The sequence below is a fragment of the Mus musculus genome, chromosome 9 (genome assembly GCF_000001635.26).
Source record: "Mus musculus strain C57BL/6J chromosome 9, GRCm38.p6 C57BL/6J".
NCBI lineage: Eukaryota > Metazoa > Chordata > Mammalia > Rodentia > Muridae > Mus > Mus musculus.
The window spans coordinates 72,686,717-72,706,350 of NC_000075.6; the positions used below are offsets into that span (position 1 = coordinate 72,686,717).

The 19,634-nt window shown below is 41.8% G+C and overlaps 1 protein-coding gene across 3 annotated transcripts in view; it reads left to right on the forward strand.

Moving 5' to 3' along the window:
• Positions 1-19,634, forward strand: part of Nedd4 (neural precursor cell expressed, developmentally down-regulated 4) — an 87,521-nt gene that overhangs the window by 24,386 nt on the left and 43,501 nt on the right. Inside the window, exons 1-2 of one of the 3 annotated variants that reach the window (XM_011242672.3) lie at positions 15,570-15,574; positions 19,056-19,058. The exons of 1 other annotated variant lie outside the window; for it this stretch is intronic. Coding sequence is in view for 1 of the 2 variants with exons in the window: in NM_001357998.1 (NP_001344927.1) it covers positions 6,723-8,150 (1,428 nt within the window). In the remaining variant the exon portion in view is untranslated. Of the gene's footprint in view, positions 1-6,581; positions 8,151-15,569; positions 15,575-19,055; positions 19,059-19,634 lie in introns of those variants that run through there. One more of the 3 variants, NM_001357998.1, reaches the window with a different exon arrangement.

A 19,634-nucleotide genomic window follows, 5' to 3' on the forward strand; every position in this document is an offset into this window, starting at 1 on the left:
TGGGAATACAGTGTGTATCACTGTGCCCATCTTTCTGTGTGGATATTGGGCATCAGAACTCAGGCCCTCATGCTTAGGAGGCAGCTCCTGTGGTGGCTTTTCTTCAGGTTTCCAGGCCCCGTTTTACTGTCCGTCTACTCTCTTCTACGAGCCTGTCTACACTGAGGGAGTGAGCATCATTCACAAAGGCTAGGACAGAGCCAACCTGAGTGCTTTCATTGGTTTGGCTTTGGTTTTAGTTTTAAGATAGGGTCTCCCTACATATCGCTGGCTTTCTTGGAACTCACTCTGTAGAGTCGACTTGCTCTGACCTTGGAACTCAGTCTGCAGGTCAGGCTGGCCATGAACTTACAGGGACTCTCCTATTTCTGTCTTCCAAGTGCTGAGATTACAGGCCTGAACCTCCATGCTCAGCCTGGTTTTCTTTCATTTTTATAAAATGGCCATTCTGCCTCTTGGTTTCCTGAAAAACATCTGGAAACTGTAATTTTCTCTCTTTAGGGTCTTTTTTTTTTTTTTTTTCTTTTTCTTCGAGACAGGGTTTCTCTGTATAGCCTTGGCTGTCCTGGAACTCACTTTGTAGATCAGGCTGGCCTCGAACTCAGAATTCTGCCTGCTTCTGCCTCTCAAGTACTGGGATTAAAGGCATGCACCACCAAGCCTGGCCTGAATCACTTTTTTGACTAACAGAAAAACTGGATTTGGGGTTGGAGAAACGGCTTAGTGGTTAAAAGTGCCCGATGGGCAGCTATGAAAACCAGATTTTGGATTTCATTACCAGGATAGCAAACCAGGTATCCTAGGAATGCCATGTAAATTCCAGCAACTCCCGTTCAGAGGCGAATGGATGCAGGAAGATTGCTGCTGCTTGCTGGTATTTAGCCCACCAGAGAAAACATGTGACCTAGGAGAGAGACCCTGCCTTAAAGGAGGAGATTGGTAGGGGAACACACATCACAGCCTCTATGTGTGTATCTGCATACACATGTATACATAAACTCACATGATTTTAATGAAAACTTTTGAAAAAGAATATTGTTACATTGTATAACTTTATTTTTAAGAAATGATAATTGAGTCTGGCATGGAGGCACATATTTGTAATCCTAGAACTCTGTATTGAGACTTTCAGGCAAGCTGGGTAGTCATTCGAAGGCAAAGGCAGGCAGATCTCTGTGAGTTCAAGGCTACCCAGTGAGTTCCAGGGCAACCAAGGCTGTATAGCAAAACCTGTCTCAAAATAAAACAACAACAAAAACAATAACACAGAGATAGATAGACACACACCACGCGTGAGTGCGCGCTCACACCCACCCACCAGCCTTTCTAGAGAGTTGTAGGCAAGCCTGTACTAGTACTAGGAGACCCTGCCTCAAAAATAGTTAAAAACAGGAAATGATAAGTTGTACTACTGACTGATGATGCTCCGTTGAAAAATCATAATAATCAAAGCAGCGTTTTTACTTTAACTTCACTCCCTGTGCTAATGTTCATGCTGAAGTGACTTTCTTGTTTGTTTGTTTGTTTGTTTTTAGAGACAGGGTTTCTCTGAATAGCCTTGGCTGTTCTGCAACTCACTCTGTAGACCAGGCTGACCTCGAACTCAGAAATCCACCTGCCTCTGCATCCCAAGTGCTGGGATTAAAGGCATGCCCTGCTGAAGTAACTTTCTTCTTGATCCTTGGGTGTCATTCAAGTTATTTAAATTTAATCCAGAGGGCAAGACAGCTCCTTTTATTTTCCACCACGTGTGGTTGTTTGGTCCTTCCTTCCAGTGACTTCCATGGGATGTGATTGCTTCTTCATTGTCAGCATCGGTGTTGTCAAACATATTGTTTCATTAACACATTTGAGAATTTATATGTGTGTGGTTCTGTACTGAGTATAATGATCTTGGAGGGGCAGTGCCCTTGGTATTAGTGGGTTAAACACTGTTAGATGATAAATGTGGCACTTCCAACTTTAAAGCTCATAAGAAAAGGTGTTTTCTTTTTAATTTACTCTGTGTCTGTGTGTCTGGTCTGTGTAGCATTACTCAGTGTGTAGCTTTGTGCAGTGCCCACAGAAGGTAGAAGGTATTAGATCTTCCTGGGGCAGTTGTGAGCTGCCCAGCATGGGTATGCAAGAGCATGTGCAGTCCTAGCTGCCGCTCCATCTCTCCAGCACCAAAGCTTAAAAATTTAAGATAAATCCAAAGCTGTGTATTAGTCCAGATCATACAGATCCCACAGCAAGGACTCTGGAGTTCCATTAGGGTCTCAGCTCTCATTTGTCACATTAGTGGTAACCCCAGACAAATCAGCAAACAGGACATGGAAGTGTGTGCCTGTCACCGAGTGCTTGAGAAGCAGAGGCAGGAAAACTCATTTTAAGGTCATTCTCAGCTGTGCAAGGAGCCATGCTACCAGCCTGGGCCTGTAGGAGAGCCTACATCCAAAACCAAATTAATTAGTTAAACTAAAAGTAAGACAAGGGCTGGGAAAACACTCAGAAAAATATTTTTCTTCCCCAAGACAAGATCTCACTATGTAGCTTTGTCTATCCTTGATCTCATTATGTAGACCATACTGGCCTTGAACTCACAAATATCTTTCTGTCTTTGTCTCCCAATTAAGTGTTGGGATTAAAGGTATTTAATGCCACACCTGGCTGTTAATATTTAGTTTAATTTAGTTTATTTATTGAGGCAGGGTTTCATGTGTCTGTCCCAGGCTGAGTTAAAACTCCCTAGGATAGCTAAGGATGACCTTAAATATCGATCTTCCTGCCTCCATCTCTCCAGTGCTGGGGTTACATGTATGCCTCCACATCTGGTGGCTTTCTGCATATTAGACATCAGTCTGCCAACTGAGCCTTGTCCCCATCTTCTTGAGAATACCGATTTAAACTGTTTTAACATTTACCATGGTACCTTATTTATGCTGTGAGTATCTGCTGTGACAGTCTTCATGTGTCCTGGAATAGAGCTTTCTCTGAAAGTGAATTTGAGCAGCCAGCAGGGGTCGGAAATAACGAGAGCAGTGTGCTGAGCACCACCCACACCTCAGCTCATAACAAGTTTAGAAATCATGTCGATGCATTGGAAGTCGTAGCCACTGGGCTGGCCAGTCCACAGCAGACTCCCAACACTATAAACATCTATCCTTGAAAACATATCCTAGCAGACCTCTTTGGAAAGAGAAAGGTGAAGAGCACAAGTATAATTTTTTACAAAATAATTTCCAGGCGTCTGGAAAATGTTTCCCGAATCATGTATCATTCCTGCTTTTTTTTTCTTAGCTGGTTTTAAGGCTTGAGGTGATGGTGGCAGGGGTGGTCTGGGTCCTGATGATTATGAAATGAAAGCAGGCAGGATTTCTCTACTGGAGGTGGAGAGATGGCTCTTTGATTAATAGTGGTATAGAGGATCTGAGTTTGGCTGTCAGCACCCATGTCAAGCAGACCACAACTGCCTGTAACTCGAGTGCCAGAGGGCTCTTATTCCTCGGGCATCTAGGACACGGCACCTATTGCATATGTACAAACACACCTGAATAATTAAAAATATTAAAAATAAGTCTTAAAAACAAGTTACATTGCCTCTTTATGAAACACGCCTTCTCTCTTGAGACCTTCAGCTGATTGGATGAGGACTGTTCACATCTTGGAAGGCCATCTGCTTTTACTGAAAGGCCGGCCACTGGTTTTCCTCTTCTTCCCGTCTTTAGAAATACCTTCAACAATGTGTAGATTGGAATTTGTTCAAACAGCCTCGTGCCCTAATATAGTAGTCAGAGTTGTTAATTACAGCTACTTACCACAGTATGTCGGTGTTCAAGGTTCATCTGCAATCATTAGCATCCCGAGCTGCTCATATAGCATAGATGATCACTTTATCCTATGTGTATATAACCAGTGATCCAGCAGCTCAGAGTGAGCAGCCAAGCTTCTTCCACCCTGGGGTCCTGTCCATTTCTCTTCAGACTCTGGGTTTCGACAAGACAGCAGAATACTCCCAGATGAGGGCTGCCAGCACTTCTCATTCCTCTGGCTTGAACTTGGAGTTGATACTGGCCCTGGTAACTACGGTGTGTGGCTCTGCATTGCCTGAGGTCTGAGCCTACAATTTGGGCTATTCAGCATTTTGGGATTTTAAGTCATGATTGTCTAGCCTTATTCCTCCAGTTTCTCAGTTATCAAAGCCTCTCATCTATCATTGAACCTAACAAGTAATCATTCAGAAGCAGCCACTGCATGGAGTTAATATCTCATGTGGCCAGGCTTTCCTCAAACGCTCCATACACTGACCTCTGATCCCCCTGTTTCCACCTCCCAAATGCTGGGATTGATTAGAGGTGTGTTACCCCATACCATGTTTATAGGGTGCTGGGTGTGTTATCCAGGACCTTGTGAATGTGAGGTAAGCACTTTATCAACTGAGTTTCATCTTCACCTGTGAGTCAACTTTAAAAATCAAAGCAAACACACAAACAAATCCAAGCTTGGTCCTTGGTCCTTGCTTTATGTTCAGTAGAATCAGAAGAAGGGAAAAAGGGGAAAAAAAGCCTGCTTGTGTTCCTCACACTCTGGAAGATTAAATCTTACCGAAAAGCTGTTTGTTGAGGAGAAAACATGTCAGATATTCAGCATTGTTTTATATTAATAATCAGAGCTTTTTCTCACTAAGTTTTATTCCAAGGCCTGTGTACTTAGCCGGTACTGATTGTCTGACTACAAGTGACCTATTGAATATGGCAAACGCCTAACTTAATCCAAAAAAAAGTTAGAAGAAGAAACCAGATTAGGACTTTGCTCCCATACAGAAGCAGCGTAATACACGGCAGTGTTTCCTGAAGTCTGTAAAGGCATAACGGGCTAAGCAAGGGTAATGTCCATTTCAGTCGAACAAAACCTAACAGATTCCAGTCTGTTATGGTTAACTGGTTAAAAATACTGTTAGAAAATTGGAATTCAAAACAGATCTGACTTAAGCAGTTTTCTTTTTTAAACAAAGTATATGTTTGACACATTTGCTTTTACTTAGGAAAAAAACCCTTAAGTTAGAAAAAATACAGCTTGGGTGTAGTGCCATGTAGTGTAAATAACTCAACTATTTTGCTATGAATGGGCCAGTATATACTTATTGCTGGAGTTCTTGCTATAAAATTCAGGTAAGGGGTTTAAATATACCCTAGAGTATTATTTAAAAATAAATTTGCTTCTTTCAAATAGAATACCAACCTTGGTCTGTGACATTTGGGAGAGAAATTAAAATATTAAGCCTTTATTGCCGAGTAAGCTGAAAATACAGTAAAGGTTATGTAAACATAAATCAGAAATATATATCTATATATACAGAGAATCACCACCTCTGAAGGACAAGCCGTCTACTGTTCTCTGCTGTGAGAGTTTTATCAGTACTCGTAATTCTACCTCAGAGGCCATGCTAGTGGGCAAAGATGTAAACAAGGGCCTGCCTTGTTTATATTATGAAATATGTGGCCTGGTTTGTATGTCTTGTCTTTATAGGTGTCTAACAGCTGCCTGGGTTGTTTTAAAGCACCAGTAGGGCCCGCAGAGGACTCTCCGAGAACAGGATTGCCATTGAGATATGTTTATTTGATGTGTTAAATCCTTTTTAGGCTTCTTTACTTACCACAACACTCTCTTTAAGTGAATGAATTGCACACAGTGGAATAAAATATCCAATGTGTTCAGACTATATTGGGGTGTAGCTTTTCTGTCTAATCTGCATATGTTTTTAATGGAATGTTTACCCAGGCTATTTCTTGGCAGGATTTTAATAGTCAAAATATAAATGGCATCATTTAAAGACTGTACTACTTGGCTGCATTAAACGTTAAAATTACAGGACAAAATGGTTGGTGACAGCTTCTCCTCAGCCTTTTTTTAAAAATTTCCCCTTGAGGAGGTTATTTGGTGTTTACAACAATGTTACTGGGCTCGTTTTGTAGTTCAGTTTGTCAACTTTCACTTTCATAATTGTGTTTTGCTAAAATATTTACCTTGTTCAATTTGACGGTTAGGCTTTATGCCCCTCACCCCACGTTTTTGTATTTCCAAGTTATTCAGCTGTTTTCATTTACTCATTCCTGAAAAAATATTACAGTCCGCGTAGTCCCTGCATTAAACCTGACTAAATCTCTCAGTATGGCCATATTTTGAAATTCAATCTTTAATTTGATACTCAATCACACAGGTTTTATTTGTACCCATTTCCTGTAATCCTATAGCATTCAGTGAAAATATTAGCGGTGAGGATCACCGGGGGAAGTTGTAGGCACTGAGATTTCGGGAGTTAAATGTTCGTTTTGTAGGGCTGGGGTGAAAAACTAGGTTTCCCAGTTGAAATTGAAGAAGCTTGTTGTTCTTGCGTTACTCATTCATGCAAATTGGCGAAGGTATAATTGAAACAAGGTTGGCTGTGTTTGAGTCAGGGCTGCAGCTGAGCTCAGCTTAAAGGTCGCTGGAAATCAAGTGCTTTGTCAGTGAAGGCGTTCTGACTCCCGGCGATTCTAGACACTTGGGGAACGTCAATCTCGGGCATGGGTCGTCCTTTTCTATGAAATCTGGTATCTGAAGTTAAAGACGCCTCCCCACGAGCTTTTTCAACACCGCCGATGGTTTTTTCCTCTGGATGCAGCACAGCTGCGCTAGCCTGACTACAGACAGAGCTCTTTGTTTTGACTCTCAGCCCTGAACATGCTTGGAAATGAGAACAAATGGCACAGAGTTTACGACTGCACTTTGCCGCCAGAAGAAGCAAGACTTACCCTCTGTCGGAACCCTCTGGAGATGACTTGGATAGCCACGTTGACACACACGGCCAGAGGCGGCCCCGGATCTCAGTGGCTAGTGTGGTTCAAATGAGGCTGACCCCCAGACAGGCGCCACAGGCTCCGTGGGTAGAGCATAGATCCTCTGAAAGTACTGACAAAAAGAGCAGCTGCCTGCAGATCTCACTGCAGCCCAGATACGGAGGGTGTCTTCCATCTGACACTGTCGTGGCTGATAGGGACAGTACTTCCTCTACCTGTGCTTCAAAGGATGATGTTTGCAGCAGCAGTGGAATTGACAGTGAGCTGGACAATGGCAGCCTCAGTAACTTCTCAGCCAGTGACAGTGGGTCTTACAGCAGCAGTGGCAGTGACTGTGGGTCTTGTGCAAGCCTCGCAAGTGGAGGCTCCTCCACCGGCAGTGGTGTCAGCGACAGTAGTGGCTATGAGACCTTTTTCAGTGGAAATTTACCTTCTGACAACGCCTCCAACAGAAGCGTGCCAGTCGACACTACACCCCGTGAAGTTATGTGCGGAAGTCCCAGTAGACTTCCCTTTGCCCAGGAGGACCTGGATCGTGGAGTAGAGATTATGAAACTGCCAGTGAGTAGGAACGCAAAGGGTCCACTGAAGCGCTGCACGTCTTTGGTCATTTTCCCCAGGAGTCCTTCAAACACCCCACCAGCATCCCCGACGAGCAGAGGTGCCTACCAGACCTCACACCAGTTGGTTGTATCACCTACTGAAACTGCACATCATGAAGATGGATCTGGCACCAAAGGCTTTCTGTCAACAGCTGTCAACGGGCTTCGATTATCTAAAATGGTTTGTACTCCTGGAGAAGTCAGAGATGTACGGCCACTCCATGCCAAGGGCTCATTGCAAAAGAAAATTGTCATTTCAAATAATAGGCCCAAACAAACTGTGTGTGAGAAGTTGCCAGAAGGATTTTCCTGTGTTTCCGTGCACTTGACCCAACAAAAACCAACGACATCAGATTGTGCAAACCCCCGTGGTGGCTGCACATCAGAGAGGTTAGAACTTCAGCTGCAGTCTGATTTGGACCATGGCATGCTCAAACAGAGGGCATCCCCTTGCTTGCCAACCGCATCAGACATGGGTTACCATTTAAACATCCGTGGAGAGTTGGAAAGACCAAATTCACCGATAAGCAAAGGCCATGCTGCTTTGCAAAGAAGTGTTTCGCTGGGTGGGACATACCCAAATATTTCCTGCTTATCCAGCCTGAAGCACAATTGTTCAAAGGGGGGACCATCTCAGTTGCTCATTAAGTTTGCATCTGGGAATGATGGTAAAGTTGATAGTTTCTGGAGACAGAGAGACTTGACAAATGAACTGTCTGATGTTTGTAAGGTAAGATTCCTCTGGTCTTGAAAAAATACTTCCTGGAATTCTTAGCTATACTGATTATACTTGATTATAGCACTATCTGTTCCTTTCTGTGGCCCTTAGTGAGGAAGTTTTTAGAAAGCTTCAATTTTATATTTGTAAAGCTCTTTCTTATTTTACCAATGGATAAACTACTTTTAAAACAAACAAACAAAAAAAAAACCAAAAAAACCTTTCCTTGGTGATTTAAATCCTAAAATTCTTCCAGAACTGGCTCGATGTCATAACACTCGATCTTGGGATATTTGTTCTTCTTACCTTCAGAAATGGGATTTTCTTCTCCCTCTTAAAACACATGTATTTGTAAGATCGCTGATCAAAAAGACTATTATATTGAATGTTTCAAGCAGAGGAAAAGTAAGTGGGCTTTGCATTTACATACACCCTAGCCACAGGAATGCTGTTTGCACCCTATTTTTCCTGAGTTCCCAGTGATCGCTGTCTCCCAAAATGTAACTCACTTTTTCAGCAGTATTGATTTCTAAGTTTTATGTGTTTGAATTGGCTTAAACGTACTAGGTAGTTTCTATAATTTTCAATTTACTACACTAGTTTATTGTTCTCACAATGTTGCTTTATTTTATTAGTAATTTAGCTCTAACAGATCTTAGCCAGATTGGCATTTTATGTAATTTGGCCTTTTCAAATTATTTACAATCTTTAAAACTAAAGTAGCCTTTACCATGTCTGTATTTGGAAGGTTTTGCAAAATTCCAGGAAATTTAATTGTTTTTCTGACGACATTAGCTCTAGATTGACAACACATATGCTGGCTGGCGTGCTCTATTTCTTTCTTGTGAAGGGACCTTGCTTCTTTTCATGGCAATGCCTGTATTAAATGTTGGAGGAGTGTGGGGGGAATCCAGATAATGTCTAGACAGATGGAGTTAGAAAATTAGGTAATTGGGCTCTTTTTTCTCTCTTTTGAAATCTGGAAAATATAATCATTGTGTCCACCCAAGGTTAATCTACGCAGCTACTTCACTGGGGATAAGAGAAGATTAGATTTCAAAGTTTGATCTTTGTTTTAGAGTTATTCATTCCACTTGCAAAATTTTTCTAAAACAGTTTTTGGAACATTATAATCGGTTTAATTCTCTTCCCCAAAGTGCTGGGTCCTTAAAGCAGCATTAGTACTCTGCCAATTCAGTCGATGTTACTCACAGAGTCTACATTCAAAGAAACCTAAGAAGTTATGAATCTGAAAAGAATTCTAGAAATAGTCCAGAGACAGTCGTTACTGTGGCAGCACTATCATTTGCCACTGATGCTTTCCAAAGAGGTACTTTAAATACACCCAGTGAAGTATATAAACTCAATGCTGTTTGCATCGCTAAGAATGTTTTCACAGGCCTTTAAATTTTCTAGCAAACTAACAATTACTGCTTTGTAACAACCTAATCCTAGTCTCTTAGTTGTAAAAAAATACAGAAGGTGCTATTTGTCTGAGAACTTTAAATTGTTCTTCAACATGTATTAAACATAAAAATAGTATAAGTGACATAAGTTATATTTACTGTCTACTGTGTCTAAATTAATTCACTTAGAAATGACAAATTGAGTGCTTATGCTAATTCCTTTTCTAAACACGGAGTGGCCACAGTAATGACATTTCAGAAGTAATGGCATGTTTATCAATAATATATTAATCTAATTATAGTGGTTTATTGTAACTAGCTTATAAATAAACAGCTCCCAAAATATTTCCCATGTCTCCAGTTAGTCTGGGTTCGTGTTCAGATGTGCTGAGACTGCATCCACATTTAACAAGTTGATACTGGAGTCGCCCTTGGTAATGTCAGCCATCTGTACTGAGTAGCAGTGAAATCAGATAACAGCTTTGGTCAGAGACCCTGGTGAGGCAGAGAGGTCTCAAGTCTCTTCTCTTGTATTTGGCTATGAGCTCACAGCAGCCTCTTCTCGAGTTTACAGCTCTCTTATAATCCTAGCTTGTAAATGACTAATGTTTAATGTGTAGTTAGGACTTTTTACCTGTATCTAAGACATAGGCTATCCTCTGTGCTTACAGCTGAGACTGAAAAATGGTTTCCTAAAACCTGCCTCAGTGTCTATTTCAGGTGCAGCAAAAAACAACCTTTGGGGGATTTTTTTGTGGTTGGGTCTCTTTTTGCTTTGTTTTGTGCATTTCAAATGCAATACTGTGTAGGTAAAAATATATGGTGGCCTTTGATCTGCCAGGAGAAGTTTTGTGTTTCTTTGGTCAGTATGGTAGTTTGTCAGTTTAAGGAGCCAAGGTGACATACACAGTTCTGAAAATGAATACTGAACTTTCTAAAGTCTGTAGTTCGCTTGTTTATTATTAGTTCACTTTTCCCTGTGTCGTATGTTCTAAATCTCATTGTTGGTGCTGAGACCTTCCATTGCCTTGTTTAGAATCCTTCCAGCTCCACCCTGGCTTGGATGTGCTTTCCTTCCATCATCCAGAAATGCTGTGCTTTTTGTTATGAAAGGGTTTCCTGCTCCTCGTCTAGTACTTAACCCTAGATAAGCATATTGCTTAGTCCTAAAGGAATAGATCCTGAAATAGTTTTGTCTTTTTTTTTAAAGATTTATTTATTTATTTATTTATTTATTTATTTATTTATTTATTTATTATATGTAAGTACACTGTAGCTGTCTTCAGACACACCAGAAGAGGGAGTCAGATCTCATTACGGATGGTTGTGAGCCATCATGTGGTTGTTGGGATTTGAATCCAGGACCTTCAGAAGAGCAGTCAGTGCTCTTAACCGCTGAGCCATCTCTCCAGCCCTAGTTTTGTCTTAATTATAATGTTCACCATTAATCTCCAGATGATACAATTCAGTAATTTTAAAATAATTCTTTCTGATATCAAAAGCCCAGATGGGTATTTCAGGGCAGGAATTCTCCAACACTGTTTATATTTGGAGCCAGGTAAATTTTTTTGTGGGTGGGGCTGTTTTTTGCACTCTAGGGTGTCAAGCAGGGAGCAGCCTGACCATCCGACACTAGATGCCACTTGCACACCCCAAAGTGTACCAGTCAAAAATGGCTCCAGGCATTGCCACGTGTCCTCTTGGGCAAGTTGCCTCCTGGTAAGAATTGCTACTTTAGGCAGAAGTCTTGGTGTTTGAAGGCCAGAAATGTGCAAGAGCCTTAGGTTGTAAGTCACTCAGTGTGACTCACGGGAGAGGTGCAGAAGGCCTGGGGGAGCCGGGGGGCATGATGCTTAGGTTGGAGCTAAAGTAGGCCTGCAAAGAAGTCCTTTATGTCCTGTTAACAGACCACACTTAGTAAATAGACATCTTTATGTTTTTTAAATAAGTGTGGGGGTATCTGTGTGTCTCAGTGTCTGTGGGTTTGCCTGCCTGCCTGCATGTCTGTGGTAGGTATGTATATGTGAGTTTAGGTGTCCTGAGACTAGATATCTCGAATCCTCAGGAGCTGGACTTGTAGGCTGTTGCGAGCTTTCTGCTTTCTGTGTTCTGGGGAATCCAACCCAGACCTTCTATAAGAGCGGTACATACATAGTCTTAACTACTGAGCTACCATTCCAGCCCCATCACTTTTGTGCTTTAAGATAATTATTTGTGGCACCAGGAATTTAAGCTACTCTAACTTTTCTTACCTTGTGTGATTGGATAAACACTGATGCCCTGAAGTAAGGGAGTACAGGAGGTAAGACCAGCCTGAGCCTGAGTGGTGCAGCAGGTACAGTGAGGTCCTGGTAGTGCTGCTGGAGGAATGGGAGCTGAGCCCATAGAGGAGCTCGGAATCTCCACCAATAGGGAGGACTGTGCTCAAAGGATCATCTCAGCTGGGCCATGCATCACATGAAACACAGTGGGGACCACTAATTATGAGGACAGGGTAAAAGAAGATAAAAGGGAGACCCAGTGAGCTCCTAGACTGGCCAGGAGAGGTTGATGACATGCAGGCAGGGAAGGGCCAGCAGAAAGCATATGCCTCTACAGAGAACTTCATTCTCCATTGCATGCAGTAGTTAGGAGCTCATTGGTGACTCCAGCAAAAGTAAGCTAGGAAAATCCCAGGGTTAGAGCCCAAGGTGAAATGATAACATAGCTGAGAACAGCAAGCATAGATGCCATCCTACAATGAGTGCAGTGTAGAATAGTCAGGTACGGTTTAATGATTGTTACAAATAAGACTCAGCATTTTGTGATTTAAGATGGAATAAGACAAACTACATCCCTACAAAGAAAGTGCTGTCTTCCCCAGGAATGGGAGGACAGGGCTCTCCGCTCTTCACCTTGGCACCTTAGATAGGAAAGTATGGGTGGTAAAACCCAGACTGGATTCTGTCAGTGTTATGTGAGGGAACAGAAAACTGTATATGGGAACTCAGGACTGCAATGCATAGCCACAATTCCTCTTTAAGAATATCATATTTTATTAAGAGAATTTCATGCTTTGACCATTATCACCCCTTTGTCTCAATAACTCCTTCCAGATCTACTTTTACAACCTCTTCCCCCTCCCACCTTTGTATCCCCCCTCCCTTTTTTTTTATAGCCCACTGATTCCATGGGTGTGGCCATCCACCGGAGTATGTGAACAACATTGCTTTGCTTTTCTCAGCCTCTCATCTGACACCAAAAATAACATAGAGCTGACAAGATAGCTCAGCAGGTAAAGGCACTTGCTGTTGACCTTAGTTTAATCCCTGGACCCGCATGGTAGAATGAGAGAATTAACTCCCACAAGTGTGCTCTCAATTCCACATATGCACTCTGACATACTCCTGTGTGTCCATATGCAAATTGATAACTATAATAAAACATTTAGAGAAAATAAAACCAAGTAGAGCCTCTATGTAGAATTGAGCCAAGGTTTTTAAGGTTATGGCCTAAAAACTTTGGGATAGGGAGCCTGCCCGAGCTAGCTGTTGTAAACTTTACTGCACTGTGATGGCTGACAAGACAAGATTAGACCTGGGCTTGGGAGCTTGGCCAAGCAGGAGGCTTGGCAGCATTGCTGGGTGTGGCCAGGCCACGTGCTGAGGTTGAGAGCAAGATTAAGGGAAGGGAAGGCTGGGGGGTGGTGAAGCAGTTATCTGTCAGCATATCTTCGGAGTGTCCAAAGCCTTGCTGGTATCTTCTTCAGGCTTTTCTTGTGGGAAGGTTGTGACAGGTGCTTCAAGATCAAAGAAAAATGTTTGAAAACAGCCTAGGAGCTGTCTAGTCTGTGATCTGATCTGGGGGCTGTCAACATGGAAGTGGTTGCTGAAAGCAGCCTCAGCTTTGTTAAGATTTAAAAGGCTTCTGGGATATAATCCCACCTAGCAGCAGGTCTGAGTGTGGAAAGAGAAGCATTTGGCATGGCACTGAGTCCTGTAGCTCAGCTCACCAGCTATAGGAAACACCTCTCAGGAGGCAGCTCACACATTTTTAGATAGGTTCTTAGACGCCTATGGGAGATAGTACAGAGCCATGAGCCATGGTGCTTTCTAGAATAAATACGTTGCCAAACAAAGAATTTGCATTAAGAATATTAATGGTGAATGAAAATGAGGACATGAGCATTCCCGAGCATGGTTGAGGATAGGGTTGTATTGTTGGCCTGAGGGAGAGCATGCCTAGAGACAGCCACAGGGTCCAGAATAAACTAGGTCATGAAAACAGTGGGGAGAGAAAGAGAATGGAGGATGAAAGCAGACCAAGAAAGGATCTGCCTGCATTTGTCTGAGTATGGGAATAACTGAGTTCCAGAAAAGCCAGGGCTGTGTAGAGAGACCTTTACTCAAAACAACAAAACAAAACAGGGTTTCTCAGTGCTTAGCTTCTCTAATGTACCAGGATGGGATGAGTCTGATGTTTCTGTCAACACTTAGCACTGTCTACATTCACGCTCAAGAATTTAGAAAGTGGACAGCTGGAATTCATGATTGAATAAAACAGTTTCACAGAAGAGAGAAAATAGGAATTTAAAGAATGGGTGTATTACTACTCAGATCTTCTAGACATAAGTCAGTGCTGACTGGAGGGGTGAGACTTGAAAAGATAAGCAACCTTCGTAACTGGTTGGAATTGATGGCTTTTTGTGTGTGGCAATTTAGATTAGTTTCCTGATACTGTGTAAGTTGACCAACACTCAGCTTATATTCAGATATTTAGACCCTGAGTATCCACAGCAGAGAGGCTGCATTTGTGTTTGGTTTGTTGTCAATCTTAATGACAATAATGCTATCCAGACTTTACAACCTTAAATGGTTAAGTATGTTCTTATCATATGGTGGCATTTCATTTGAATTGAATTTGCTCATGGAAATAGTTGGGCACTAACCAAAATCTGCCATTCGGAAACACTTGTGGTATTTTATTTTTTTCATTTATTTGTTTTTACTTGATATATGTGAGTGATTTGCTGCCATGCATGTTAAGTGTACCATGTTCATGTCTGATGTCTGCTAAACCCTCTCTCTAGCCCCATTGTGAGTTCCTTTAAGAATGGTTCTTATGTTACATTTTCCCTTTTCAACACGAGGACTGTTGGCACGTTCTGTTTTCTTTAACTCTTCTGGCTTATTTAAGCAATGTTTACATCCTCGAAGCATTCTTCAGGTGTGGCAGTCAAGATAGTACTGAGACTGGTTAACTCTTTTTTTTGTTTTTTTTTGTTTTTGTTTGTTTTTTGTTTTATTGAGACAGGGTTTCTCTATATAGCCCTTTCTGTCCTGGAACTCGCTTTGTAGACCAGGCTGGCGGCTGGCCTCAAGCTCAGAAATCCGCCTGCCTCCGCCTTCCGAGTGGAGTGCTGGGATCAAAGGCGTGGGCCACCACGCCCAGCTGAGACTGTTTAACTCTTAAACTGCACTATGTAATCACTGAGACATTGTATACTCTATGTGCACAGTTGTGGCTTTTCCTTTTGCTACTTTAAAGGAGAAAGTTGAAAAATCACTTTTTTTTTGTTTTTGTTTTTTGAGACAGGTTTTCTTTGTATAGCCCTGGCTGTTCTGGAACTCACTCTGTAGGCCAGGAACTCAGAAATCTGCCTGCCTCTGTCTCTCAAGTGCTGGGATTAAAGGCATGCGCCACCACTGCCCAGCGAAAAATCATTTTTTATACTTTCATAGTGTTAAAATAATATATTACTTTTCAACTCTAAATCAACGTTAAAAATTCTTAGAAATTGCTCTTTCTTTAGAGCAGCTTACATGACTTTATCCAGGGCTGCTAGGAGTTGGGTTCCCAGCACCCACATCTGGCAGCTCACAGCTGGTAGTTCACATTGAAAGTGTTGATTACTGAATAAAGTCATGGCCCCTTTGGGATGAGGTGGAGAGGATCTTGCTGGCTAAGGCTGAGCTGACAGCCTGGCAGGGACAGAAAACCAATCTAGGCTATTTAAGTGATGACTGGACGGTTCTCCTAAATGAATATCGTGTCCCTGGGCTGAGTGCCAATGGAATATTGTGATCCTGAGTCAAGGATTAGTTTCCACAGTAGACTCTGATTCATAGCCTGCACATTCCACTCACTGGTAACCTAGAACTTGGTGTCTGCATAAAAGCCCCAGATCAAGTTTTCTGCAAGGAAAATTGAATGGAGAAAGACTTGAAAGGACATTTCAGCAAAGGCCATCAGGCTGCCTCACAGTTATCATTGTTCGAGTTCCTCCAAGCCTGAAGCTGGGATCCTCTGAGTAGGTGCTAGTTTCAAATGACTATTTTAGCTAAGAATGACCTTCGCCCTCTTACGGGGTCATAGACCTTAATGGACACTCAAGTCATCTTCAAAGCAAATGCGTTTGACTAAAGTATTTACCAGAAACTGAACACCTTGTATTATTGCCCAATTTTTAGACACAGTGATGGACACAGGAAAATGTTTTCTCTCTATGCAATATATAACTGTATTAACTTAGGGTAAAACGTATTTTAAAAAGTAATATTTACTTAACCTGATTCTCAAGGTGCTTGTGGGAATTAATTTGCAATACATAAAATTACCTGACCTTCACATTTATTGTCTGATTTACCTAGGTATATTCTGGAAGTATATCTAGTCCTCGTGACTAATTCAAATATGTCTCATAATATTAAAATATTATTTTTTTAACACACACTGTGACCTTTTGCATTCTTGACAATATGCTAAGTATAAGCATGCATTCCTGCCACTTACAGCCATAGAACCATTTATTAGAAATTGGTCAGAGCCGGGCCATGGTGGCGCACACCTTTAATCCCAGCACTCAGGATGCAGAGGCAGAAGGATCTCTTTGAGTTTGAGGCCAGCCTGTGTCTATAGAGAGAATTCCAAAATACACAAAGAAACCTTGTCTTGGACAAAACCAACCAAACGGATGAATGTAATAGAACAAGATGGTTCAATCAGTAAAGTGCTTGTTGAATAAGCATGAGGACGGACCTGAGTTCAAGTCCCACCTCACATAGATTAAAGTGGGCATGGTAGCATATGATGGGAAGCAGAGATAGGCAGGTCGCTAGGGCTTGCAGGTCAGTTAGCCTACTCAAATGATGACGCAAGATTCTGGTGGGAGACACTGTCTGGGGAAAAACAAAGAAAGATGGGTGATGGCTGGGGAATGAATGAATTTGAGAGTGTCCTGTGGTTTCCATATATATATGCACACATATACATTCCCTTCAGAGTAAGACTAGGAAAGGTACCACGATGGCTTCCTGCTAGGGTTTGGTTTGGGATGCTTACCATCATTATGTCAAAAAGACTCAGCTAGAATTTTTAATCTTGAAGGAGAACTTGCCATATTGTTCCACAGAGAGTTAATTGGTGCTTGTATTTCATATTCTGTGTTTTAGAAACTTGCCAAACAGTTAATACTTCTGCATGGGAAATGAAGGGTTAAATAAATGTTCACATGCCTGACTTGGGCCCCACAGACTGAAGCGTAGTGCCTCCATGGTCTAATAGTGTTCCTGCTCTACCACAGGCAAACAGCACTTTACCCCTGCAGTAGGAGAACCCAACTGGGGCAAGCTGCTTAGAAAAGGTTATTTTGGTAAAAATCACACCAGAAGGAAAAAACAAGTGTCTGGAGGAAAAATTCCATCGTGATGACTCCGACCTGATGAATAATGTCCCAGCTGGGTAGCGTGTGGCGCAGGTCAAGTCCATCCTTCCTGCAGTTGTTGAGTGACAGGAAAGGCTGGAGATGTCAGCTACTGTTCCCGGATAATTAACTTCCCTTTTACCTGTTTGGTTGTTTTCCCCATCTTGTGGCCAAAGGAGTGAAATAGTTCATTTTGTTGATTACTTTCTGTTTTTCATGTGTGTGGATGGGCATGTGCTTGTGGACGCTCAGGTTAATGTTGGGAATCATCTCAGTGGCTCCCCCATGCTACTTCTGAGATAGGGTCTCTCAATCCAGCCTGGAGCTTGCTGGGAGTTTTGCTCCCAGCTCGTTTGAAGGAGCCCTACTTCTTCCCAACATTGAAATTCTAGGTGGACAGCCAGGGCAGCTTGGCTTTTCTGTAGGTTCCTGAGCCTGAAACTCTGGGCTTCACACTTGCTCTGATGAACCTTACTGCCTTTACTGCAGCCAGCCAGCTCCATCACTTACAACCTCGTCTGTTAATTCCAGGCTCATGCTCCTCAGGGTCTCATGAGAACTGCTATTCCTGTTTCCACCAATATTATAATAAACCCTTTTAATATGTACATTTTCAGAATACACAAGAAAGTATAAGAAATAACATGGTGAATGGATGTTTCACCTTCAAGTATTGTCAGCACTTTCAATCATTTTGCCCATCTTCTGTCTTCATTTTTTTACTTACTAATTTTGTCTTATTACTTCCCTACATCATTCTTCAAGGATTATGCATGTCACTGCTTGTCCCAACAGTTAAATTTTGCTTTTTAATATATTTTGCTGTAAAATACTTCAATATGTCAGCCTACATAAAAAACCAAAAGATATTTTATTTTTTAAGATTTATTTATTATTTTTATATGTATGGTTATTTAGTTGTGCATGTGCAACATTTGGGACATGTATACATGAGTATGTGTGTGTATGAGAGTGTGTGTGTGTGTGTGTGTCTGTCTGTCTGTCTGTGCTATTCTGTTTTTCTAGTCCGTGAGACAGGGTTTCCCTGTGTAGCAGCCATGGCTGTCTAGGAACTTCTCTCTGTAGACCAAGGAAGCTTAAATCTCTTCTCTAAAACTCGGAGATCTGCCTGCCTCTGCCTCCCAAGTGCTGGGATTAAAGGCATCCACCAATACTGCCCAGTTTTTATTTAAAACTTGCATGTTACAAATGAAGAAAGGAATAGAAACTAGATTGACACAAGATTGGCAGGACATAGTCCTGATCTAAGCCTTCAGAAGTCCAGTCTGGGGTACACAGAGAACTTACCAAATTAATATAGTATCGTATCATTGATAACCCTTAAATGAACAGCACTGTGTAGTCCACTTGTGTTCACTGCTCTTTAATACAGGTCTGCAGGTCACTAGATTATGGATTTCAAGTTTGTTGACTTGTAAACTGGCAATGAAGATAGAGTTAACCTCAGTTAAATAATGAGGTCATACTATGTGCAGTGTGGTGTGGCTTACAAATTGTTTTTTGTTTGTACTTTTTGCACATACCGTATTCATGAGAGTGCTCCTGACGTCATGGTGCTTGTGCACATGGCCACAGGTTGATATTGAATGTTTTCCTCTACTCCCCTCACTGAACCTGGAGGTCACCCATTGGACCAGACTGAATGGCCATTGAGTTCCAGGGACCCTTCCTGTCCTCTGCTCATAGTGCTAGACAATAGGTTCAGAGTCCCATAGCCAGCTTTCTTTTTTTTTTTTCAGCTGTATTATTTTTTATGTGTATGGGTGTTTTGCTTGCATATCTGTGTACACTGCCTACGGAGCCTGGAAGTTGGTGTCATATCCCCTGGTTCTGGAGTTACAGGCATTAGTTGTGAGCTACCATATGGGTTCTGAGAACCAAATCCATGTCACCAAGTACTCGTATTGCTGTGCTGTCTACCCCAACACAACTAATCTTTATGTCCGCTCTGGGGATGCAAATGCAGATCTCCATGCTTGCATAGCAAACACTCTCAACCCAGTCATCTTACAAGCCCAAGGAATTAGTTTTAACCTTTATTTTAAATATTTAGTATTCTTAGTTGAAGAAAGTGTAAAATGTTTTATCTTGAGTTCTAAATTTTACCTGTCAATGATGTTTTTTTTTGTTGTTGTTATTTTTGTTTTTGAGATCAGTGTTATAATTTCAGTGAAGTTGATGCTTGCTGTATTATAGGTCAACTTCATGACCTGTTAATATAGCCTGTTAATCTGTCCGACTTTACCAACAATATGCAGATTCCCTGTGGCTGTTTCCATCTGTTAAAGATGGAGCTGAGGGGCTGGAGATATGAATCAGAGGTTAAGAGCACTGGCTGCTCTTCCGAAGGTCCTGAGTTTAATTCCCAGCAACCACATGGTGGCTCAT